The 17,979-nt window shown below is 38.5% G+C and overlaps 2 protein-coding genes and 1 long non-coding RNA gene across 53 annotated transcripts; 2 read left to right on the forward strand and 1 right to left on the reverse strand.

Annotated features, from left to right (window-relative positions):
- Positions 1 to 2,508: 2,508 nt before the first annotated feature.
- Positions 2,509 to 3,083, forward strand: LOC116925594 (ubiquitin fusion degradation protein 1 homolog). The gene is made up of 2 exons (XM_045175002.1): positions 2,509 to 2,641; positions 2,821 to 3,083. The coding sequence occupies exons 1-2, from the start codon at positions 2,568 to 2,570 to the stop codon at positions 3,038 to 3,040; spliced, it is 294 nt and encodes a 97-aa protein (XP_045030937.1). The 5' UTR covers positions 2,509 to 2,567; the 3' UTR covers positions 3,041 to 3,083.
- Positions 3,084 to 5,449: 2,366 nt separating this feature from the next.
- LOC116925633 lies at positions 5,450 to 12,677 on the forward strand. 50 transcript variants are annotated; one of them, XR_004395566.2, is made up of 14 exons: positions 5,450 to 5,506; positions 5,569 to 6,294; positions 6,348 to 6,444; positions 6,576 to 7,538; positions 7,601 to 8,425; positions 8,505 to 8,668; positions 8,744 to 9,369; positions 9,435 to 10,546; positions 10,608 to 11,207; positions 11,270 to 11,528; positions 11,595 to 11,703; positions 11,770 to 12,204; positions 12,385 to 12,468; positions 12,529 to 12,677. It is a non-coding gene; the product is annotated as an uncharacterized LOC116925633 (long non-coding RNA). The 50 variants fall into 50 exon arrangements; XR_004395568.2 differs by having other exon boundaries at positions 11,770 to 12,052; XR_004395585.2 differs by having other exon boundaries at positions 9,435 to 9,715; positions 10,332 to 10,417; positions 10,491 to 10,546; positions 11,770 to 12,677.
- Positions 12,678 to 15,664: 2,987 nt separating this feature from the next.
- On the reverse strand, positions 15,665 to 17,942 carry LOC116925565 (DNA polymerase iota). Of its 2 annotated transcripts, XM_045174968.1 has the most exons (3): positions 16,233 to 17,942; positions 15,969 to 16,174; positions 15,665 to 15,885 (listed from the first exon to the last, which is right to left on the reverse strand). In XM_045174968.1, exon 1 carries the CDS (start codon positions 17,876 to 17,878, stop codon positions 16,292 to 16,294), a length of 1,587 nt encoding a protein of 528 aa, XP_045030903.1. In that variant the 5' UTR covers positions 17,879 to 17,942; the 3' UTR covers positions 15,665 to 15,885; positions 15,969 to 16,174; positions 16,233 to 16,291. The 2 variants fall into 2 exon arrangements, with proteins under 2 accessions (XP_045030903.1, XP_032788174.2); XM_032932283.2 differs by having other exon boundaries at positions 15,665 to 16,174.
- Between the last annotated feature and the right edge of the window lie 37 nt (positions 17,943 to 17,979).

The following is a 17,979-nucleotide window of genomic DNA, read 5'->3' on the forward strand; positions in this document are numbered from 1 at the left end:
TCCATCCTCACCTAGGCCAGTCCTTACGGCAGTGACAGGATTTCCACCACCGACGCCGCAACAGTTCCAGGAACACAATTGGCCTACTCAGGAAAGATTTGAAAATGTGGAAATCTTTACCCCAACTCCTGTACCGGAAGATGGTATTCCGCCTTCTGTAAACAAGGCTAATCCATATCGACTGGTAAAGGACAACGGTGTTCGATCCTCACCTAGGCCAGTCCTTACGGCAGTGACAGGATTTCCACCACCGACGCCGCAACAGTTCCAGGAACACAAGTGGCCTACTCAAGAAACATTTGAAAACGTGGAAATCTTTATCCCAACTCCTGTACCGGAAGATGGTATTCCGCCTTCTGTAAACAAGGCTAATCCATATCGACTGGTAAAGGACAACGGTGTTCGATCCTCACCTAGGCCAGTCCTTACGGCAGTGACAGGATTTCCACCACCGACGCCGCAACAGTTCCAGGAACACAAGTGGCCTACTCAGGAAAGATTTGAAAATGTGGAAATCTTTACCCCAACTCCTGTACCGGAAGATGGGATTCCGCCTTCTGTAAAGAAGGCTTATTCATATCGACTGGAAAAGGACAACGGTGTTCGATCCTCACCTAGGCCAGTCCTTACGGCAGTGACAGGATTTCCACCACCGACGCCGCAACAGTTCCAGGAACACAAGTGGCCTACTCAAGAAACATTTGAAAACGTGGAAATCTTTACCCCAACTCCTGTACCGGAAGATGGTATTCCGCCTTCTGTAAAGAAGGCTAATCCATATCGACTGGAAAAGGACAACGTTATTCGATCCTCACCTAGGCCAGTCCTTACGGCTTTGACAGGATTTCCACCACCGACGCCGCAACAGTTCCAGGAACACAAGTGGCCTACTCAGGAAAGATTTGAAAATGTGGAAATCTTTACCCCAACTCCTGTACCGGAAGATGGGATTCCGCCTTCTGTAAAGCAGGCTAATCCATATCGGCTGGTAAAGGACAACGGTAATCGATCCTCACCTAGGCCAGTCCTTACGGCAGTGACAGGATTTCCACCACCGACGCCGCAACAGTTCCAGGAACACAAGTGGCCTACTCAAGAAACATTTGAAAACGTGGAAATCTTTACCCCAACTCCTGTACCGGAAGATGGTATTCCGCCTTCTGTAAAGAAGGCTAATCCATATCGACTGGTAAAGGACAACGGTGTTCGATCCTCACCTAGGCCAGTCCTTATGGCAGTGACAGGATTTCCACCACCGACGCCGCAACAGTTCCAGGAACGAATCTGGCCTACCGAAAAAAGATCTCAAAACGTTAAGATCTTTACCCCAACCATTGTCCCGGAAAATTAAATTCCATTTTCTATGACCCTTGAAATTTTTGACGATGAAAATGAAATCCAAACTAAGACTGAGCAACCACCAAACCAACAGAAACGTCGCTGGGTTTTTTTTTTAATTTGAACTTTTGCTCTTTCTGTGTAGCAATCTGAAGGCACTGGTCGACTAACCGGACTTCCTCTACGTTTTTTTGCTTCTCTTGCCTTCTTCACGGCGCAGCTTGTGCTTGTCTTAGGATGTCAGTATTGCACTTGAATCCCTTTAAGTGCTTGCCGGTATCTCGACATTTGCATTCGCTAGTCTGAAGAAGATCAAATGATGGTAGAAAATGTAGGGGTTGTCTTAACTTTCGCGACACTGATCCATTCAGATTGCTACACAAAAAGAGCATAAGTTCAAATAAAAAAAAAAACCAGCGACGTTTCTGTCGGTTTGGTGGTTGCTCAGTCTTAGTTTGGATTTCATTTTCATCGTCAAAAATTTCAAGGGGTTGTCTTAACTTTCGCGACACTGATCCAGTTATCATTAGAGGGGATTACATCCTTAAATGAATTATTCAGTTCCTACAGTGCGTTAGACGAACAGAGCTGAGCATAACGCTTTCAAAATTTTATCTTGTAAGGTTGATTTAATAAATGGATTCTGTTCCAACATTTGAACATCTTATTATATTTTTTTTTTTATTTAAAAAAATGGGTCCTATTCCGAATTACACATATGATATGTGAAACGGAATGTGTATTCATCTTTTCATTTCCCAATTTTTTTTCTAGCCCCAGTTCTATCTACTTTATTTTTATTTTATTTTTGTTTGTAAGTTGCTCGTCTCTTTTAGCCGAAGAATTTCGTTTGCTGACAGAAATTCGTCTGCTACAAGGGGATCAATAACAAACCATTCACAAGCCAACACAGTCTTCACCAGTGAACTGATACTGATCCGATTCCGTGTCGTTAAAAAACGGATTTTTTGAGGGCCGTAGAACGGATTGGTTTCCGTTCTCTAACGCTAGAGTCGCATGAAGGCAATAACGTTATGCCTACCCTCTAGCGCCTCTAGCTGATTCATAATCGGATTCGTTTCAGTTAACCGATTTTTGACAAAGCAGCGCGTTGTTCAAATCAGTGAGCGGACCCGTTTCCGTTCACAGATCCGTTTCAGTTTATTATCAACTTGTTTTTATAATAAGAAGCCAAAAAAAAAATTTTGAAAAAAAAACAAGAAGAACACATGGATACAATTGAACCAATAACTTACGAGCCAGAAGATCAAGGATTTATAGCCTTTGCTGGACAAGGAATCAGGTAAAATTCTCTCAGAAGCTTATTGATAATTTAAGTCGCAGAGTTCGGGCTTTCAAAATCACGTCTCAATAGAATATAGACATTTTTCAGATAATACGAAGTTTAGACTCCTATTCAATAACTTTTCGAAGTTGAAATCATCGCTCTATTGCTCAAAACCTTTAATATTTTGATATCAGGTTGGACGGAAAAGTAAGAAAAGTCAAAGACGATGAGCCCCCTGTCATTAAAGCTAGTTATAAACGAGGAGTACCTGACTATGATTACCATTTCGGTAACCTCAAGTTTATTCGAGCCCCAAAGAAAGATGATGACAAAAAGAAGGAATCTGCTGAAACTTCTACCTTTGAAGCTTTCTCAGGTGCTGGAAAATCTTTGCGCCAAACGAAAGCAGTTTAAAATAAATCTTCTCCTATAAGTCGAAATACACGTGTTTTCTCTTCCTTCTTATGATTATTCCTATACGGGTATTAAAAAGAATTACGAAATTGATGTATACAGTTGTAAGATATCACAAATTTTATTGTTGTATGTTCAGAGGTTATGAAATGAACTTCTCTTGTGGTGTATTGCTATACTATTCTCCTTTATCTTTTTGGCTATTCATTTCTCTTAGTGGTTATTCTCACGATGTCACCATAGGTTGAAACAACAGTCTGAAAGCATAACACATTTTGACACTAGCACGCTACGGTGTCATCCCCCTTCTGTGTTAAAGCGAATTGAAAACGAATTTCCTTTTTTTCTTCCTCCGATCTGGCGACGTAAGGCAATCAGAAGTTTGCCCAATTTAGCAGGGGAATTACTCCCAAATTAGAGACCCTCCGTATTAACCAAGACAGGGAACCAAAAATAAGCGAGTACCTTACGAGAGCAGAAAAAACAAATTTGAATTAAAACATTTAGGAGTCCTTATCTTAAACGCGAATTTCGCAAAGACCGGCATAACTGTTCTCTCAAGGAATTTCCGCTTTGTATTAATATGTAGAAAGTAAGATTAAGTACATGTAAGCAATATAAAAACAAACCATCTAAACCAGAAAGATCAATTTTTTTTGTACAGTCATTTAACAATCCCTATGTACAAAATGCATACAGTCACCAATACGTTCTTATAGCTTAAATATGTTGCACAGTATATAAATTGATGCATCAAACACAAAAAAGTCTAATACATTTCAATACGTAAAGATACTGATAGTCATGTAATAGGTTAAAATCAGTTTCGATCTTAACAAGAAACGCGTTGATAAACAAAACAAAAATACGATGCCTAAAATAAAAGGAAGCCCTCTGTGCCCCCAGGTGCCCTCTGTGTTTGTTTTCCCATTTTTTTTTTCTTTCTCGTCATCTACTTTTCCTGGGAAAACGGAGGGGATTTTTAAAAACAAAACAAAACATGGTGAACGTTCGGTGCCAAGCTTGCCAAGCGAAATATCGTTTATTGGCGGCGAAAAGACTCAATTTGTTGGGTCTGGCCTTTGAAGCCCGGCCTCAAAAACCCATACCCCGTTTCCCTTATCGGCCGCCTATTCAACGTCGTCCACGATCTTACATTATTCAACCAAACTCTCTGGTATATTCAAGCTTTCTAAATATATATGTATATATATATATATATATATTTCTGTTTATTTTAACGATTCTACTAACACACACATACAAAAAAAAACGAAACACCATAGAAGAAAAGGGCACAAAGTTCGAATGTTTTTCCCTCTTTCTTTAATAGTTAAATAAGAAGGCGCCTAGCCAACCATAACACGGACGATTGGGATTGACGCCGAAGTCTGTTGTTGTATTGTGCCTCTTTGGCGCCTTTCTTTAGCTGAATTATTATACTGTACATTCAAATAGGGTTCAACTGTTTGCCTCTTTTTTTTTCTGGGGTCATTGAATACCATCAGATGGGTGTGTACCCTAAAGTTGTCTGCCCGTTGGTTTGCCATTATACATCGTGCGTGTTGCTGATGCAACCTTGAAAAACGTGAAGATTAAATGAAGAATATCTAAAGGGGAAAAGAGAAATAGAGGCAAGACACACGGCTTTGTTTAACTATGCAAAGCCCGTTGCCGAAGAGATGGCGCGTTGGAAGACTCGCCCCAAAAAAGGGCTGTCAGAAAAAGAGAGAGAGAGAGAGAGAAAAAAGGAAGATGCTTCTTAAGATGCTTCTTTTCCTGCCTTTACCTCAACAACACCTCACCTACACCAACAACCTACATTACTATTAGTAATGTATTCTATTACTCTGCTATTACTCTTAGGGCTCGGCCCCGGTTCTTGAAAACCCGGTTTACCCGCGGTTCGTCGCCAAAAAAAGTCGCCCATGAGCGATCCGGGTAGTCTATTTGCCAAAGTGGGTAGGCTGGGCGGATTTGATGGGCAAACCGGGTATACCCACCGCCATCTTGGAAAATGGCGGCTTTCAAAGCCCCAAATTAAATTAAAAGGGAGGGTAGCAAAAAAAAAATTTTTTGGCGGGAAATTCAAAGGGCGTCACTTGATTTCAGGGAAAAACTCGGGTAATCGGGTAGGAAATCGGGGATAACCGGGTTTTGAACCCGGGTAATGGAAACGGTTTTCGAAATTATGTTACCCACATGGTACCCGGGTAGGTAGTGGGCACAAAGTCTTAGGAACCGTTACCCACCGGATCCAATTATTTTGCCGAGAAGACCTACCCATTCGCCCAAATACCTACCCATTGGACACGGGGCCGAGCCCTAATTACTCTGCTAATACGAAACGCACAACCTTTTACGAACGCACCTTGGTGTTTTAAGATTAGCTTTTGCGGCTGGAAGCCATGTTTGTTTCGAGATAAACATGACCGGCAGCCGCAATTTCTCTCTTAAAATAATAAGGTAATAGTAGTAAAAATACATCTCGTTTAGTCCATCCCAGTAATGGAAAAATTCTCTTTCAGTCGTTCGATCAAGGCGGTAAATGCGATACGTATCGTCCACTGGATTCAGGTGGGCAATGGCTACTTGAGACCCCAGTGCCCCTGGGGAAAAGACAATGTTGTCACTAGCGCCACTCGGCAGTCGGAAGGAAATGGCCTCTGTACTTGAACTCCATTCCAGTCTGATGTCTGCTCACTACTGTCTGCTCTCTGCTTTCTGCCTTCATTCCTAGCATTTGGTTTGACCTCGTGGTTTGGAAATTTTGGCGTTTAATTTTATCACTTTATAAGTTACGTTAATTTTTTACGTTTTACGTTATTTTTTTTGTAATCATGTTAAATATTTACCAAATCTAACTTATCAAAAGCAAATTGTGATCACCGGCTCGAGAGAGAATAGTAGAATTGGTTTCTTTGACAAAATTTTTAGCACAGTAGATAGATAGAAGATAGTAGGTAACATACAATACTTACTATCTTTGACAGATCAAAAGTATAATTATTGTGATTGAACTAAGAGACATCTTTATTTCCTTCTAACATGAATTCAAATCTCTCCAGGTTACTTAATGTTAATGGACTTACATTACACCAGGAAAATGACAGCCAGCGTTTACAGCCGTTATGGTACATAAACAATATAGAAGCTTCTGTAGAAAATACGCCAGAAGTCAGTCACTAGGTAGTGGGATCATACGAACTGCCAAGATTTTTTCCGAGATCTTAGTGAATTGTGTCTGTTGTAAGGTAATATATTGTTTTGTGGGCACCAAGAAAATTATCTAAAAGCTATTCATTAGTATTTCAGAACACCTGTCATCTGCAGCTGTATCTTCATTCGTGCCATAGCGTTCTTTGCATCAAGGTTGTTGTTCACGTTAATGATTCAAGTTCATGGTAAGACTGAATGATAGACCTACTCAATCACTATTCAGCTTCTATAGACAATGTGTTGTTTCACTGTTGTCATTTATTTCTCACCACATGTTTTGGGCAATGTGTCACCAGGAATATTTATTATTTGCTAGGTTAAAAAAAGTGAAGAAATTTCGCTGAAAAAGTCATCTTCTGGTTTTCCGAACAACATTATCCTTTTGTAATAATCAGGAGCTCTACGCATTTATCAAAAAATCCAGGAACACTTTCTACAGGAACATGGGTGAACACCCGAAGACAGGTATGATTTTTATCTCAACTCCCTTGGTAACACATGAACTTTTCTAATGGAATATAGTAGCAAAAGTAACAACAGCAGATAGTTTACTGATTAATTTGTCCACTGTTTGAATTTTTGGAAACCATGCCTGCTGATAATGAATCTCTTGCTAATGACTTGCAATGTGATTTGCAGGAAATCCTTTAGGGAACCAGATTTAGCTCGTGGTTTTGGTCAAGTTCAGTTCTTAATTGAATAGAAAGCTAGTTGATAACATTATTTATAGTTTTTATCATTACATTTTTTAAAGTAATAATGCTTTCAAATATTCTTTTGAAGAATGGACAATTGGAAATCAGTATGCTTGTTCTGAGAAATTTCCGCAAGAGATAACATTGATGGTATTATTTATTTTTTCCCCTTTGCAGTAGGATTCCTTCTTCAAAGGTGATTGATTAATTTTGTGTCTATTTGGGCGCTGATCCTTAGCAACCTTACATCACTAGCCATAGCTATGTTTTCCCTCTTCGAAAGTGACATTTTGTGAAATGAGGTCAAATGATTCTGTTGATATCTAATCTTTTTGCAATCAGTTTAGTTTGAATTAGCTTGATTTTCTAACGATTAATACCGTAGACGTATGGTAGGAATTATAGAATAGCCCAGCTGTTCAGTTGACATACTTATTCATAAACCATTGTGATGCCTTTACATTATTTATTTTTTAACCTCAAGGTCTAATATTTTTTAATTGATTCAATTTGTCTTTGAACAATTCGCCAAATTTGGGAAAATTCACATTGTTATTATTGGGGAATCCTGAACTCCCATGACTGTAAGTTACCGTCAATTCTTCTACATCTTTACAGTAAACTGATGGATATTTATTTTCCAAAGGTGGGCGATAAGGGCGATCGACTTGCTCAGATGGATTGTAAGACAACCTAGTATGATCCAGCTGGGGGTAAGGCTAAGGTAAATTGTCGTGAAGTTTTCGAGTTTCGTAGGTTCTAGAAAATAATGATGTAGGAGGATCGTAGCATGGACTCTTTGGAGGAGTGTAGGGCGTTTGTGGGTGAACGGGAAAGTGGTTGGCCGCTTGTTGGGTGTAATCTGGATTTGGTTTATATTTGAGTTTAAATGATTCATACTTATCGTTGATTTGCTGGTAATTTTAATATCCTTCGTGTTCTGTTAACTGATTCCTTGGCTCACTCGATTTGCCCGGTGCGAATCCTTGGATTACCGCACTGCTTTTCGCTTTTATTTGAAGGTTATCAAGTCTTGCAACTGCCGTGGGCAAAGGAGCAAGAAGAATTGAATCCAGAAACTTCGTAAGACGTTGTTAAACATATATTGTTCGTTAGTTTTCGTAAGTTTCTCAGAGTATTGACTACACTATTTGCTACGAAGATTTCACGTTTCATGTTATCCAAATACGTCTGTTATTTTCGTTTTCTAGAATTTTCACGAAGGAGCTGCGTTCGAACAGGACTTTGATGACAGCAGAGTGACAGTTTACATTCAGTCATTGCCCTTTGTACAACTTTTTTCTGGCACGTATTTCTTGCATTCTCGTAGGTGGTTGACCTTATTCCGCAAGGCTTCTCGGGTGGTTTCAACTTTGATTATCCTTTCTATTTATAAATTTTTTCAACTCTGCTGCAAGAATCAGGCTTCTGTTCATGAGGGCTACGCTGGTCAATCGTTCTGTAAATAAAGGTGAAATACTGAAATATTGAACATTATATAATTCACCAGTTTATAAAAGTATTAAGCTGTTTTATTGTCTTTTGTATAGAGCGTAAGTCCTTCTAATAGACCAGCATTGATGTGAGCAAGGATTTGCTTAGGGACAGTGAGACATCAGCAAATACTACAACGGAACCATATCCAAATTATAGAACAAAACTTGTGCAGCTGTGATACTTCCCAAACACCTATGCAGTTTGGAATGCTTGTCAGGTGAATGGCACAGTAACATCCCCGAAATACCAATCAACTGTCTTATTCACATTTATTTTTATTTTTTTTTTCTAGCAGGTTAATGTAAAAGATGCCAAATGTAAGACATGGTAACATGGTCCTGATAGAATGTGTGGGCCCCCTGATGTAGCTGGGAACATACAATTTTTCATGTTGGTTACACGAAGGCAGTAATAACTGTGCTGCAAACAATCTGCAAAACATGCTTGTCTGTTCATCCCAGTGACAAGATGGCAAATGTATTGAGTAAATCGATTGCCGGAGAAATAGGACCCAAAAATAGGCCATGGAGAAATAGGACCTCTTTTTCTGACTTTCTTTTTAGGGTCCTATTTCTCCGCTAGATGGGTCCTATTTCTCCCTCCTGTTATTAATGGCTGCCTATGTTTCACAGCGTTGCTAAACTAATTTTTTTAAATATAATTAACTGAATTATCCTAACCTAACCTACCCCGCGAAACCTTTATATTTTAAAAAATTAGTTTAGCAACGCTGCTGTAGAAACATAGGCAGCCATTAATGATAGGAGGGAGAAATAGGACCCATCTAGCGGAGAAAAAAAGTCAGAAAAAGGGGTCCTATTTCACCGGGTCCTATTTCTCCATGGCCTTTTTTTGGGTCCTATTTCTCCGGCTACCAGTAAATCTGACTAAGGAAGCAAATCTGAGAAGAGCTGCTATGTATGAAAGGAACTATTTTAAGATCGATGCTGAGATAAATGACTTTTTTTCTCAACAACTTAAAGGATAAAGGAAACCATTAAAGCCTCAAAAACCACAAAAGTACATGTGTTACCTCTACCTGGCTCCTAATCGATGATGGCTTGGAATATAGAAAAAACAATGCTTAGAAAAGTAAATTTTACAGTTGCCAACCGCAATAGTTCCGCGCTGTAATTAATAAAATCTCGGTCAGTGACTCAGTGTCGCCAACGTGATACAGTCATTCAACTCTTTACATCGAATCTGTTGAGAAGGATACCTCAGGATGGACACTATTACTCCAATTGTAAATGAATGGACACAGGTAAAAAGTTTAGAAGAGACTTTTATTGGATCACCTTGCAACCTCTTACTTTCATTTGAAAGTAATTCAAGTAGGTCGTCCTAATGCAATAATAATTTCTGATTAAATTTTTATAGTGTCTTTACAGCACTCATGCAGCCACCATATAGACATTTTAAAAACATTTTAGAATATGTAAACTATGGCACTAAGTTAATGTCTCCATACTTCGTATGTTTGTCGCATATGAAGAAGAATGAAAATGGAATGTGATGCCTAGGTAGTATAATGAGGTCAGAAGATTGACCAACATCTATGGAAAAATGACTTTGCTGATGGTAGTATTTTGTTCCAAGAATGTTGAATGTGTAGTGTGAAGGTTTATCAGATAGTTGTACTGACACAACCTTTGTTTTCTAGAACCAGCTACATTTAGCAGGTTTGCTTTATTAGAGAACTGTTAAATATTTGATATTCATAATATTCGCAAGGCTTTTAAGAAAATAGTTTTCATTGCACTAGCGACAATTCGGAATGGCGAGGTGCGAGTGATTCGGATATAAAATCAACGTTGATATGCAATAGGTGTCGAAAATTTTCTGAGCTGTATAAATTTTTTTAATTTAAAAAATGTTAGATTCGCAGCTGGCAAGAAATGACGACGATTGGTGATGAAACAATTTATTCTGACGGCTGTAATTCATGGACACGTCGACATTCATGGTAATCAAACTTAGAACGTCTGCAATACGAAATTTTTGACCATTTTAAAGGAAAGCTGCCAACATATTTTCAGCATTTTAATAAAACAATAAGCGCGTTCATTCCCTTCAACCAATTGTCAACGAGAGGGTAAAAAATAAAATGTTCGCTTAAAATAAATACTATTTTTAAAAGATTATTGAATTTTTAGCCCCGTAGGAATCTTCCATTCCTCACTTTTATTGTAGCTGACAGTGACTGTAATTATGGCTTACTTAGCCCATGCTTATCAAGAGCTGCCTTCTTCGTTCTCCAACCTAAAAACTCATCTTCAAAAGCTTCCCGGTTTTTTATGGTCGTAGAGAACAGCAGACGACGGATTTGAGGAAGTAACAAAGCAAATAAGAAAGGAAAAGTCTATTGCCCCTCAAAAGTTGAGGGGTAATAGCCAAAAAGTCTATTGCTCCTCAAAAGTTGAGGGGCAACAGGCGTGACCAATAAGAAATTCGTACATTTCGTTTGAAGTACGTACTACTCGAATTGAACAGTTCAAAGCGGCATTGTACCATCGGGCAGAACCCAAAAGGTCGATGCATTGAAAATGTCGGACCTCTGTTGATGAATTTTCACCAGCACTATTCCACAAGACGCACGCAAAGCAAACGATAGCGAAGGAGATATGGACTTGAATTGATTGTTTACAACCCATGGCTTTCCCGCATTCCAGGATTAGTCTTGTACACCTTTTGCATTTGTACAGAGCGTTCGGGAACGAAAGTAGTTGTGGATTGGTTTGCTGTTGTCAAGCAAGGTTTGTTATCAAACAGCATGCTGTTCATTACAAACCCACTTTCATACTTTTCTTTTCTACAGGGAAGGATAACCAAAGTAGACAGGATATCTATTCTAAATCCCACAATGTCCTGGTAATAAATTGTAAGAAATATGCCAAAAGGATTTCACCGTATTAAGTAGGAGTATCAGCAAAAATTTAATACTAACCCGTGTTTTTTTTCTTTATTGTACACTACAAACCATACTGAACTAGAATAGGATTTGGACTGAGGTTGGGTGCCATAACAATGGTTGATAATTGGAAGTGTGATTGGAAATATCCATGATGATGCAAAATGTAAGTTACTGGAAGCAAAAGTTTGGTCTGTATAACTCTGATTGTCTTAATCTCTTGAAAGCAAAGATGGAAAGGAGATTGAACTGAAACGTGATCCAAGTTTTTGTTTTTTTCTGGGCATCTTGAGCTGAGTTGTTTGAATGTGAACTTTATTTGGCATTTTTCTATGAGCAAGGTATCCCATCTTTGACATTCTATTTGATTGATTATTAAAGCATTTTCAAAATTATCATGTTTTCAGTGTGTTTTCCCAAAGGTTCTGGTGTCTGAAGTAATATTGGTAAAGTTAAGGTTTAAATTCTATAATTTTCTATGTGACTAATTGATCTGTAGCCCTGCTTAACTTGGAAATGAGATTGAAGGAGAGGAAGCATTTCTCTTCTTTAAAAAACATCTACCCAGCTGCATGCAACCAGTGTCTTCTTGATCACAATGAAATTGTTATTAGAAACAGATAAAGCCAAACATCCAGTATTAGCACATTGGGAAAGTGTTCAACTTAAAAAAAGCTTTAAGTCATGCAAGTAAGAAACATTTATTTAACACTAATCACTTCTCAATTGATTCACAGTAGAGCTCTGGAAAACAATTGTGAAGTTATATATTCTTATTGAATTGAAACGTTTAAAGTGATTGGAAGAGATAGTGCGCGTGCATTTAGTTCCAAAGCATCTAGGTACTTCGCGTAGTTTGTCATCTGTAATCCGTCCCCCTCTCCAATCTTCCTCTATTCTTCTATACCATTCTATTCCACAGTTTTGTCCTCGCTTGTGGAGATTTATTTATTTGCGTATACATTATTTTAATTTAAATGTATTCTTTGAAACTGATTGAATGTTAATGTGTTAAAATGCAGGTAGAACGTAACGGAATCACTCAGTCGTTTCGGCCAGTGTGGGGAAGAGTGGAGTTCAATCTGGCCGAGATCTAACGACTAAGCGTTAAGAATGGAATTATTTGACAAAATTTAATACTAACTCATGTTTTTTCTTTAATGTAGACTACAAACTATACTGAACAAGAATAGGATTTTGACTGAGGCTGGGTGCCAAAACAATGGTTGATAATTGGAAGCGCGATTGGAAATATCCATGATTTATTAACGTTCTCTCGTGTTACGGTATTTTATTAAAGACAAATTGAAGTGCATATCTGGGCTCCCTTCTTTTTTGAAGCCCCGTTTCCCCTTGACTCATAATAAGCCCGTAGGGGGTCATGCCCCTACTGTACGGTATATATAAAAACAACATATATCGAGGTTTGGAGGGCTCTGGCCGGAAAGGGGACGTGGGGGTCCTCATAGTTCGATGAAATGCTAATGGAGGGCTATGTCGCTACCCACAAATCCGAATTAAAGGTTAATCGCTCCTGTAAAAATGTTCCAAATCTTCAGCTCTTCTTCCGGCTTCTCTTAGCCAAGCACTGGGTAATCTCCCCGGTGAGTCAATTGAGGCAGTGTCTCCCCCTGCCTTGGTTGACAGCAACTTTTGAAATGGTTATTTTACATTTTAAAAGTTGCAAAATATTTTATCATGTGATGAACTGTCAATACAAGTTTTATATTACACTAATTTTGAAAAAGTTGTCTTTCATACTTTCTTTGTGTTCAAACTCTGTATGTTTCAGATTTTTGCACTTTTTTCTTTCAAGGATTGTACACTTGCACTGCCGAGATTGCCACTGATGTGCAGTTTTTGTACTGAGAATTCCGGAGTGTGTTCGAATTACCGCTATTGGAATTTCTATCCTGGAGCTGGTAGTTTGCTGTTGTACATACTTGAAACATATATTTATATATTAATTTTTATAGAATCTTTATACATATATCGATTTATCAGATGTATTGGAATGCTTTCACAGATTATAATTTAACTGTTTTGGGTATCGATCCCCAAACTTTCGGTGTGCATTGCCGATGCTCAACCGTTGAGCCATGAGTTATATTTAATTTTGCACTAATATTAGAAGGCACGAAAAGATAATAAAGGCAACTTTTATAGGCTCGTAAAACTATATGCTAACCTGAATAGTTAACATTCAAGGATCATAGCTTTGTGGTAGAACGTTGGTGTATGGATCCAAAGTTCTCGGGTTCAAATCCTGGCTGAAGGATAACAAATTAAATGAAAAGATATGTTATAATTTCATTGCATTTCTATTAAATGGATGTATTGTGGACATGTTAGTATGAAATTATCTTGAATCATGCTACAAAAATTATTCAAAGTCCAAATTTGTTGAACCCAACGACCATCAATACGAAAATATGGACAAATTGGATATATGACTTACGGCTCAGTGGTAGAGCATCGGCATAGTACGCCGAAGGTCAAGGGTTCAAAACCCAAAAAAGTTAAAAGAATTACAAAAATAAACAGTAGATTTGAATGAGTATATATTACAATCTTATATACACTTAATATTGATCAAGCAGTATTAATAATATATCTCAGAAGATGATGCCAACGGTTAGAGTCCGTGGCAAAGTGTTCAAGTAAAAAATACGCATTCACACAGACAAATCAATTTATTGCAATTTGTTAATGGATATTATGTAAAGCATCGCCAAAATATCCGTCCCATTACTTCGTAATGGGGAAGTTTCTCGACCCGACTGGCGACGTGGAAGGTAGACACCTGGGAAGGTTGGAAGCCCAGAACACCAGGAACCTACTGGGAATCGAACCACGGACCTTGGAGTTGCTAGTCCGATGCGATACCTTCCTGGCAACCCCCCCTATATCCCCCCCATTGATATCTGATCCACTATGTACAACTTTGCACAGTTACCTTGATTTGTTGAAGACTTAGAATTCTATTTATTATCTGTCATAGCTTAATGGTAGAGCGCTGTACTGGGATACTACATACCTTAGGTTCGAATCCCATTCTCGTGTAGTGGAATTCAGTGTGCGTCGTCAGTGGAAAATTTCCAATACGCAAAGCAAGTTGAAGATGTAAATTGTTTTAATTGTTTTCTGTTAACAAACAATAAATTGAGTAGGATTAATTATCATAGTATGTGTTCAACTATACGTTCTTCATCTGAATTGTAATGTTCCAGCATTTGCGAGCAATCGCAACGTTGTAGAATAACACTTTACATATCTTTGGTTAAGGCCCCCTAATTTTACCATTAGAGATTTTGTACTTCATAAATCAGAATTATTACCGAGGACATTGAAATTCTTAGAACGTTTAATTTTCCCGATGGAATGTATTTTCACATTTAAATGTAACTTAACTCTTTTGGGAATCGAACCCTAAACCTTCGGCGTACCGCTTCGATGCTCTACCATTGAGCCATGAGTCATACATTTTATGTTTCAACTTTTACCAGGAGCTTAAAGGTAACTTGTTTACACTTGTAATAATAATTTAAAGTAGCCCTAGGAAAATTACTAGAACGTCTGTAAACTCTGTCAGCGATAACGTCAATAAAGTGAATCAGCAAACATATGGTGTACTTTTTACCTCTGATGGGATTTGAACCACAAACATCCAGTGCCACAATCCGTTGCTCACCCATTAATCCATGATTCTTACATAGACACGCACAATACCTTCTTTTTGCTTAAAGGCTTAAAGGCAACCTTTTCCCACTTGTAAATTATCGAAGTATAGTCGAGGTAAGTATGCTGAGTTGACTACGTCAAATGGGTTCTTGGATCCTTTATTCGATTTTCGAAATGCCCAAGGATATTGGTTCCGTAAACTAATCGCTTTAACTCCCAACTCAAAACGAACTGGTTTTTCGAAATCATCGTTGAATTTCAAATCCAAATCATGTGTTTTTATAGCAATCTAGGATTCTAAGGCAAGAGAATGAGAAGAGAAAAAAAAAAGTCCGGCTTGTATTTAAACCTGACTGGACTGGATTTTCCCTAGATGGCGATAGAAGATTTCTATAAAATTGCCGAAATAAATGGTAACCCAGAGAACAGGGGTTACCAATAAAAAAGTGGGACAAATGGCGTTCCTAGTGCTCGTTCCCGGTGAACCAATGGGTTATCCGTAACCAGCTTAATACCGAAAGACACTTATGCGTGACACATATGTGTTTTTTTTTTAACCATCGTGCAAGTACCTTCCGATTAGTAAGGCTTACTCCGGTAAAAAAAACTTACTTTTTAAAATTATGATATTCATAACAAAATTTTCATTCGTGCCGAAGGTTAAATCACTTGGAAGGCAGAAACTGGAATCATGGCTAAGTGCCTGCAACGAAAATAGAAATTGAAGACAGTTCCAACTTGATTGGCCAGTTTCTGTGTACAGATAGAGGTTGTAATTTAATTCTGGATTCCTGTTATGCTGTGTTTTTATCTTTGTCTTCGAAACAAGAACTATACTGTTTCTAAACAAAAAATAACAAAAATCAAGTTTCAGAGTAGAAATAGGGGTAGAACTTAATAGTAAATGAGGTAGAAAATGCATAACCATGGATGGTAATTGAGGCAGCAAACCCAAATCCTACCGGTAATATCGAAAACCGATCGAATATTCTGGTGTAACAATCAATTGCTTGTGATCGTGTAGTGTACCACGATTTAACAACCGGATTGAAAAGTCCAAAAAATACCTAATAGGTAAAAACAAATGGTGCCTGTGCCCTTTTGGTAAACAAAAAGAGGTAAATAACGAGCCTATGACAAGTAATAAACATTAGAAAATCAGTATGTATGACATGAATTTGGGCGATACCAGTTTAATAAAATCCAGTTAATTGTTCGCGAGCCATTTCTTGAAAGTGATCTCTGGTTCTAGGAAGCTTTCCGAAAATACTGTAACAAATTGTTAGATTTTTTAATGTTACTTTGCTTTTTCATCCTCTCCTCGGCTAAGAGCTCTTCCCTGATTTCCACCGGGAGTTCGCGGAAGACCAGGGGGTCGACTCCTTTTGGACAATTAGAATCGGTTGGTTTTTGTGGGTCGGACGAAGGCAGTTGGTTTTGCATATCTTCCAGCACTTCTTGGCGAATGTCTGGAGGCAATTCTTGAAGAACAGATTCATCAAAGCGACCACGCTTGGCTGGCGGTAGGGGTTCGTCTGGTCGCGATGAACTCGTTTTCACGGGGAAGTATTTGTTGATTGAATTTTTAGCTGGACTTTCACTATTTTTGGATGGGTAACCCGAGAATGAGATGCCAAGCAACGTAACTTGCCACGAAACGTCGCAGCCGATGATCTTTTCGAAAAGATTCATTAATGTTGTCATCAACTTGATTTTATGTTTTTCATCTCCTGGACCCTGGTTTGCGCTACTACCAGTTCCAGTTGCATATTCTATGGTCGTCTGACGACTCTCTCTTACACTGTGGCTTGAGGGATGTAGTTTCCGCACTGTCAGCTTAAGTTGATTTGGTTTACGACCATCTTTCTCAACCAACTCCAAAACTCGATCTAACAAACACATTAGCTTCTTCCGTACCTCAACCTCACTTCTGATGGGAATAAATCCATCTTCAGCTCCAATCGATTTTGGTCTGTCCGTTATCTTCACGCGGCTGTTGTCTATGCCAAAACTCAGTTGTTGAATTTGGTTAGCTGTTTTGGCTCCAAGTGCTTCCGTAAGCTTAAATATTTCTGTAGATTGTAGTTTCTCTATTGTATCAATGCCAAGAGCTTCTAGTTTTCTATTGATTGCTGAACCAATTCCGGGAATGTTTCTTGGGTGCTTCAATGATGTTATTAGACTTAAGGATGAAGTTGAAAGCAGTGTTGTCTGCTGATTTGGTTTATGGGTTGTTCCAACTAGCTTAGCTAAAAGCTTGTTGAAAGCAATCCCAGCACAGGAAGTAATTCCTAATTCATTTCTAAGATGATCTCTCATTTTCTGGGCAATAAGTGATCCTTGTGCTAGTCTTTCAGTACAACCACATGCACAAATATCATCACTGTCCTGGAAAGTGTGTCCAGAAACAACTTGTTGAACTTCTGGCAACTTCATGATCTTATGAGTCACATCAACAAAGTTCTCATCCAAGCCAAGTTTCTCCACAAAAGGGCTGTATGACTGAAGCACGTGATAAATCTTTTCTGACATCTCTCTGTAAATTTTCAAGTCCTCTCCATTTGCTAGTATCAACGAAGGGCACTTTTCCAATGCAGACTTTATCGTCATGAGTTTTTCGACACCCAGAGCTCTTGCTTCATAGTTGCAGGTTACAACAAGATTTTTCTGTTTTATACCAAGTGGTTTGCCACACAGAGATGGATTGAGTATCATTTCAACTTGGGCATAATAGCAATCGATATCAATATGAATGATTACTCGTTCATGTTTTTTGGTTGACTGATCGGCACTAGTATTGAATAACAACTCTTGATCTCCGTTTTCTTCCTCCATGTTTTTAAACCGAACTAATAAAAAAACAACAACAACAATTAGACTACCGGCAAAGAAGGAAACTATCGTGCGGCTATCGTAACACGTATCGATATATGATG

The sequence above is a fragment of the Daphnia magna genome, linkage group LG6, assembly GCF_020631705.1.
Source record: "Daphnia magna isolate NIES linkage group LG6, ASM2063170v1.1, whole genome shotgun sequence".
Lineage (NCBI taxonomy): Eukaryota > Metazoa > Arthropoda > Branchiopoda > Diplostraca > Daphniidae > Daphnia > Daphnia magna.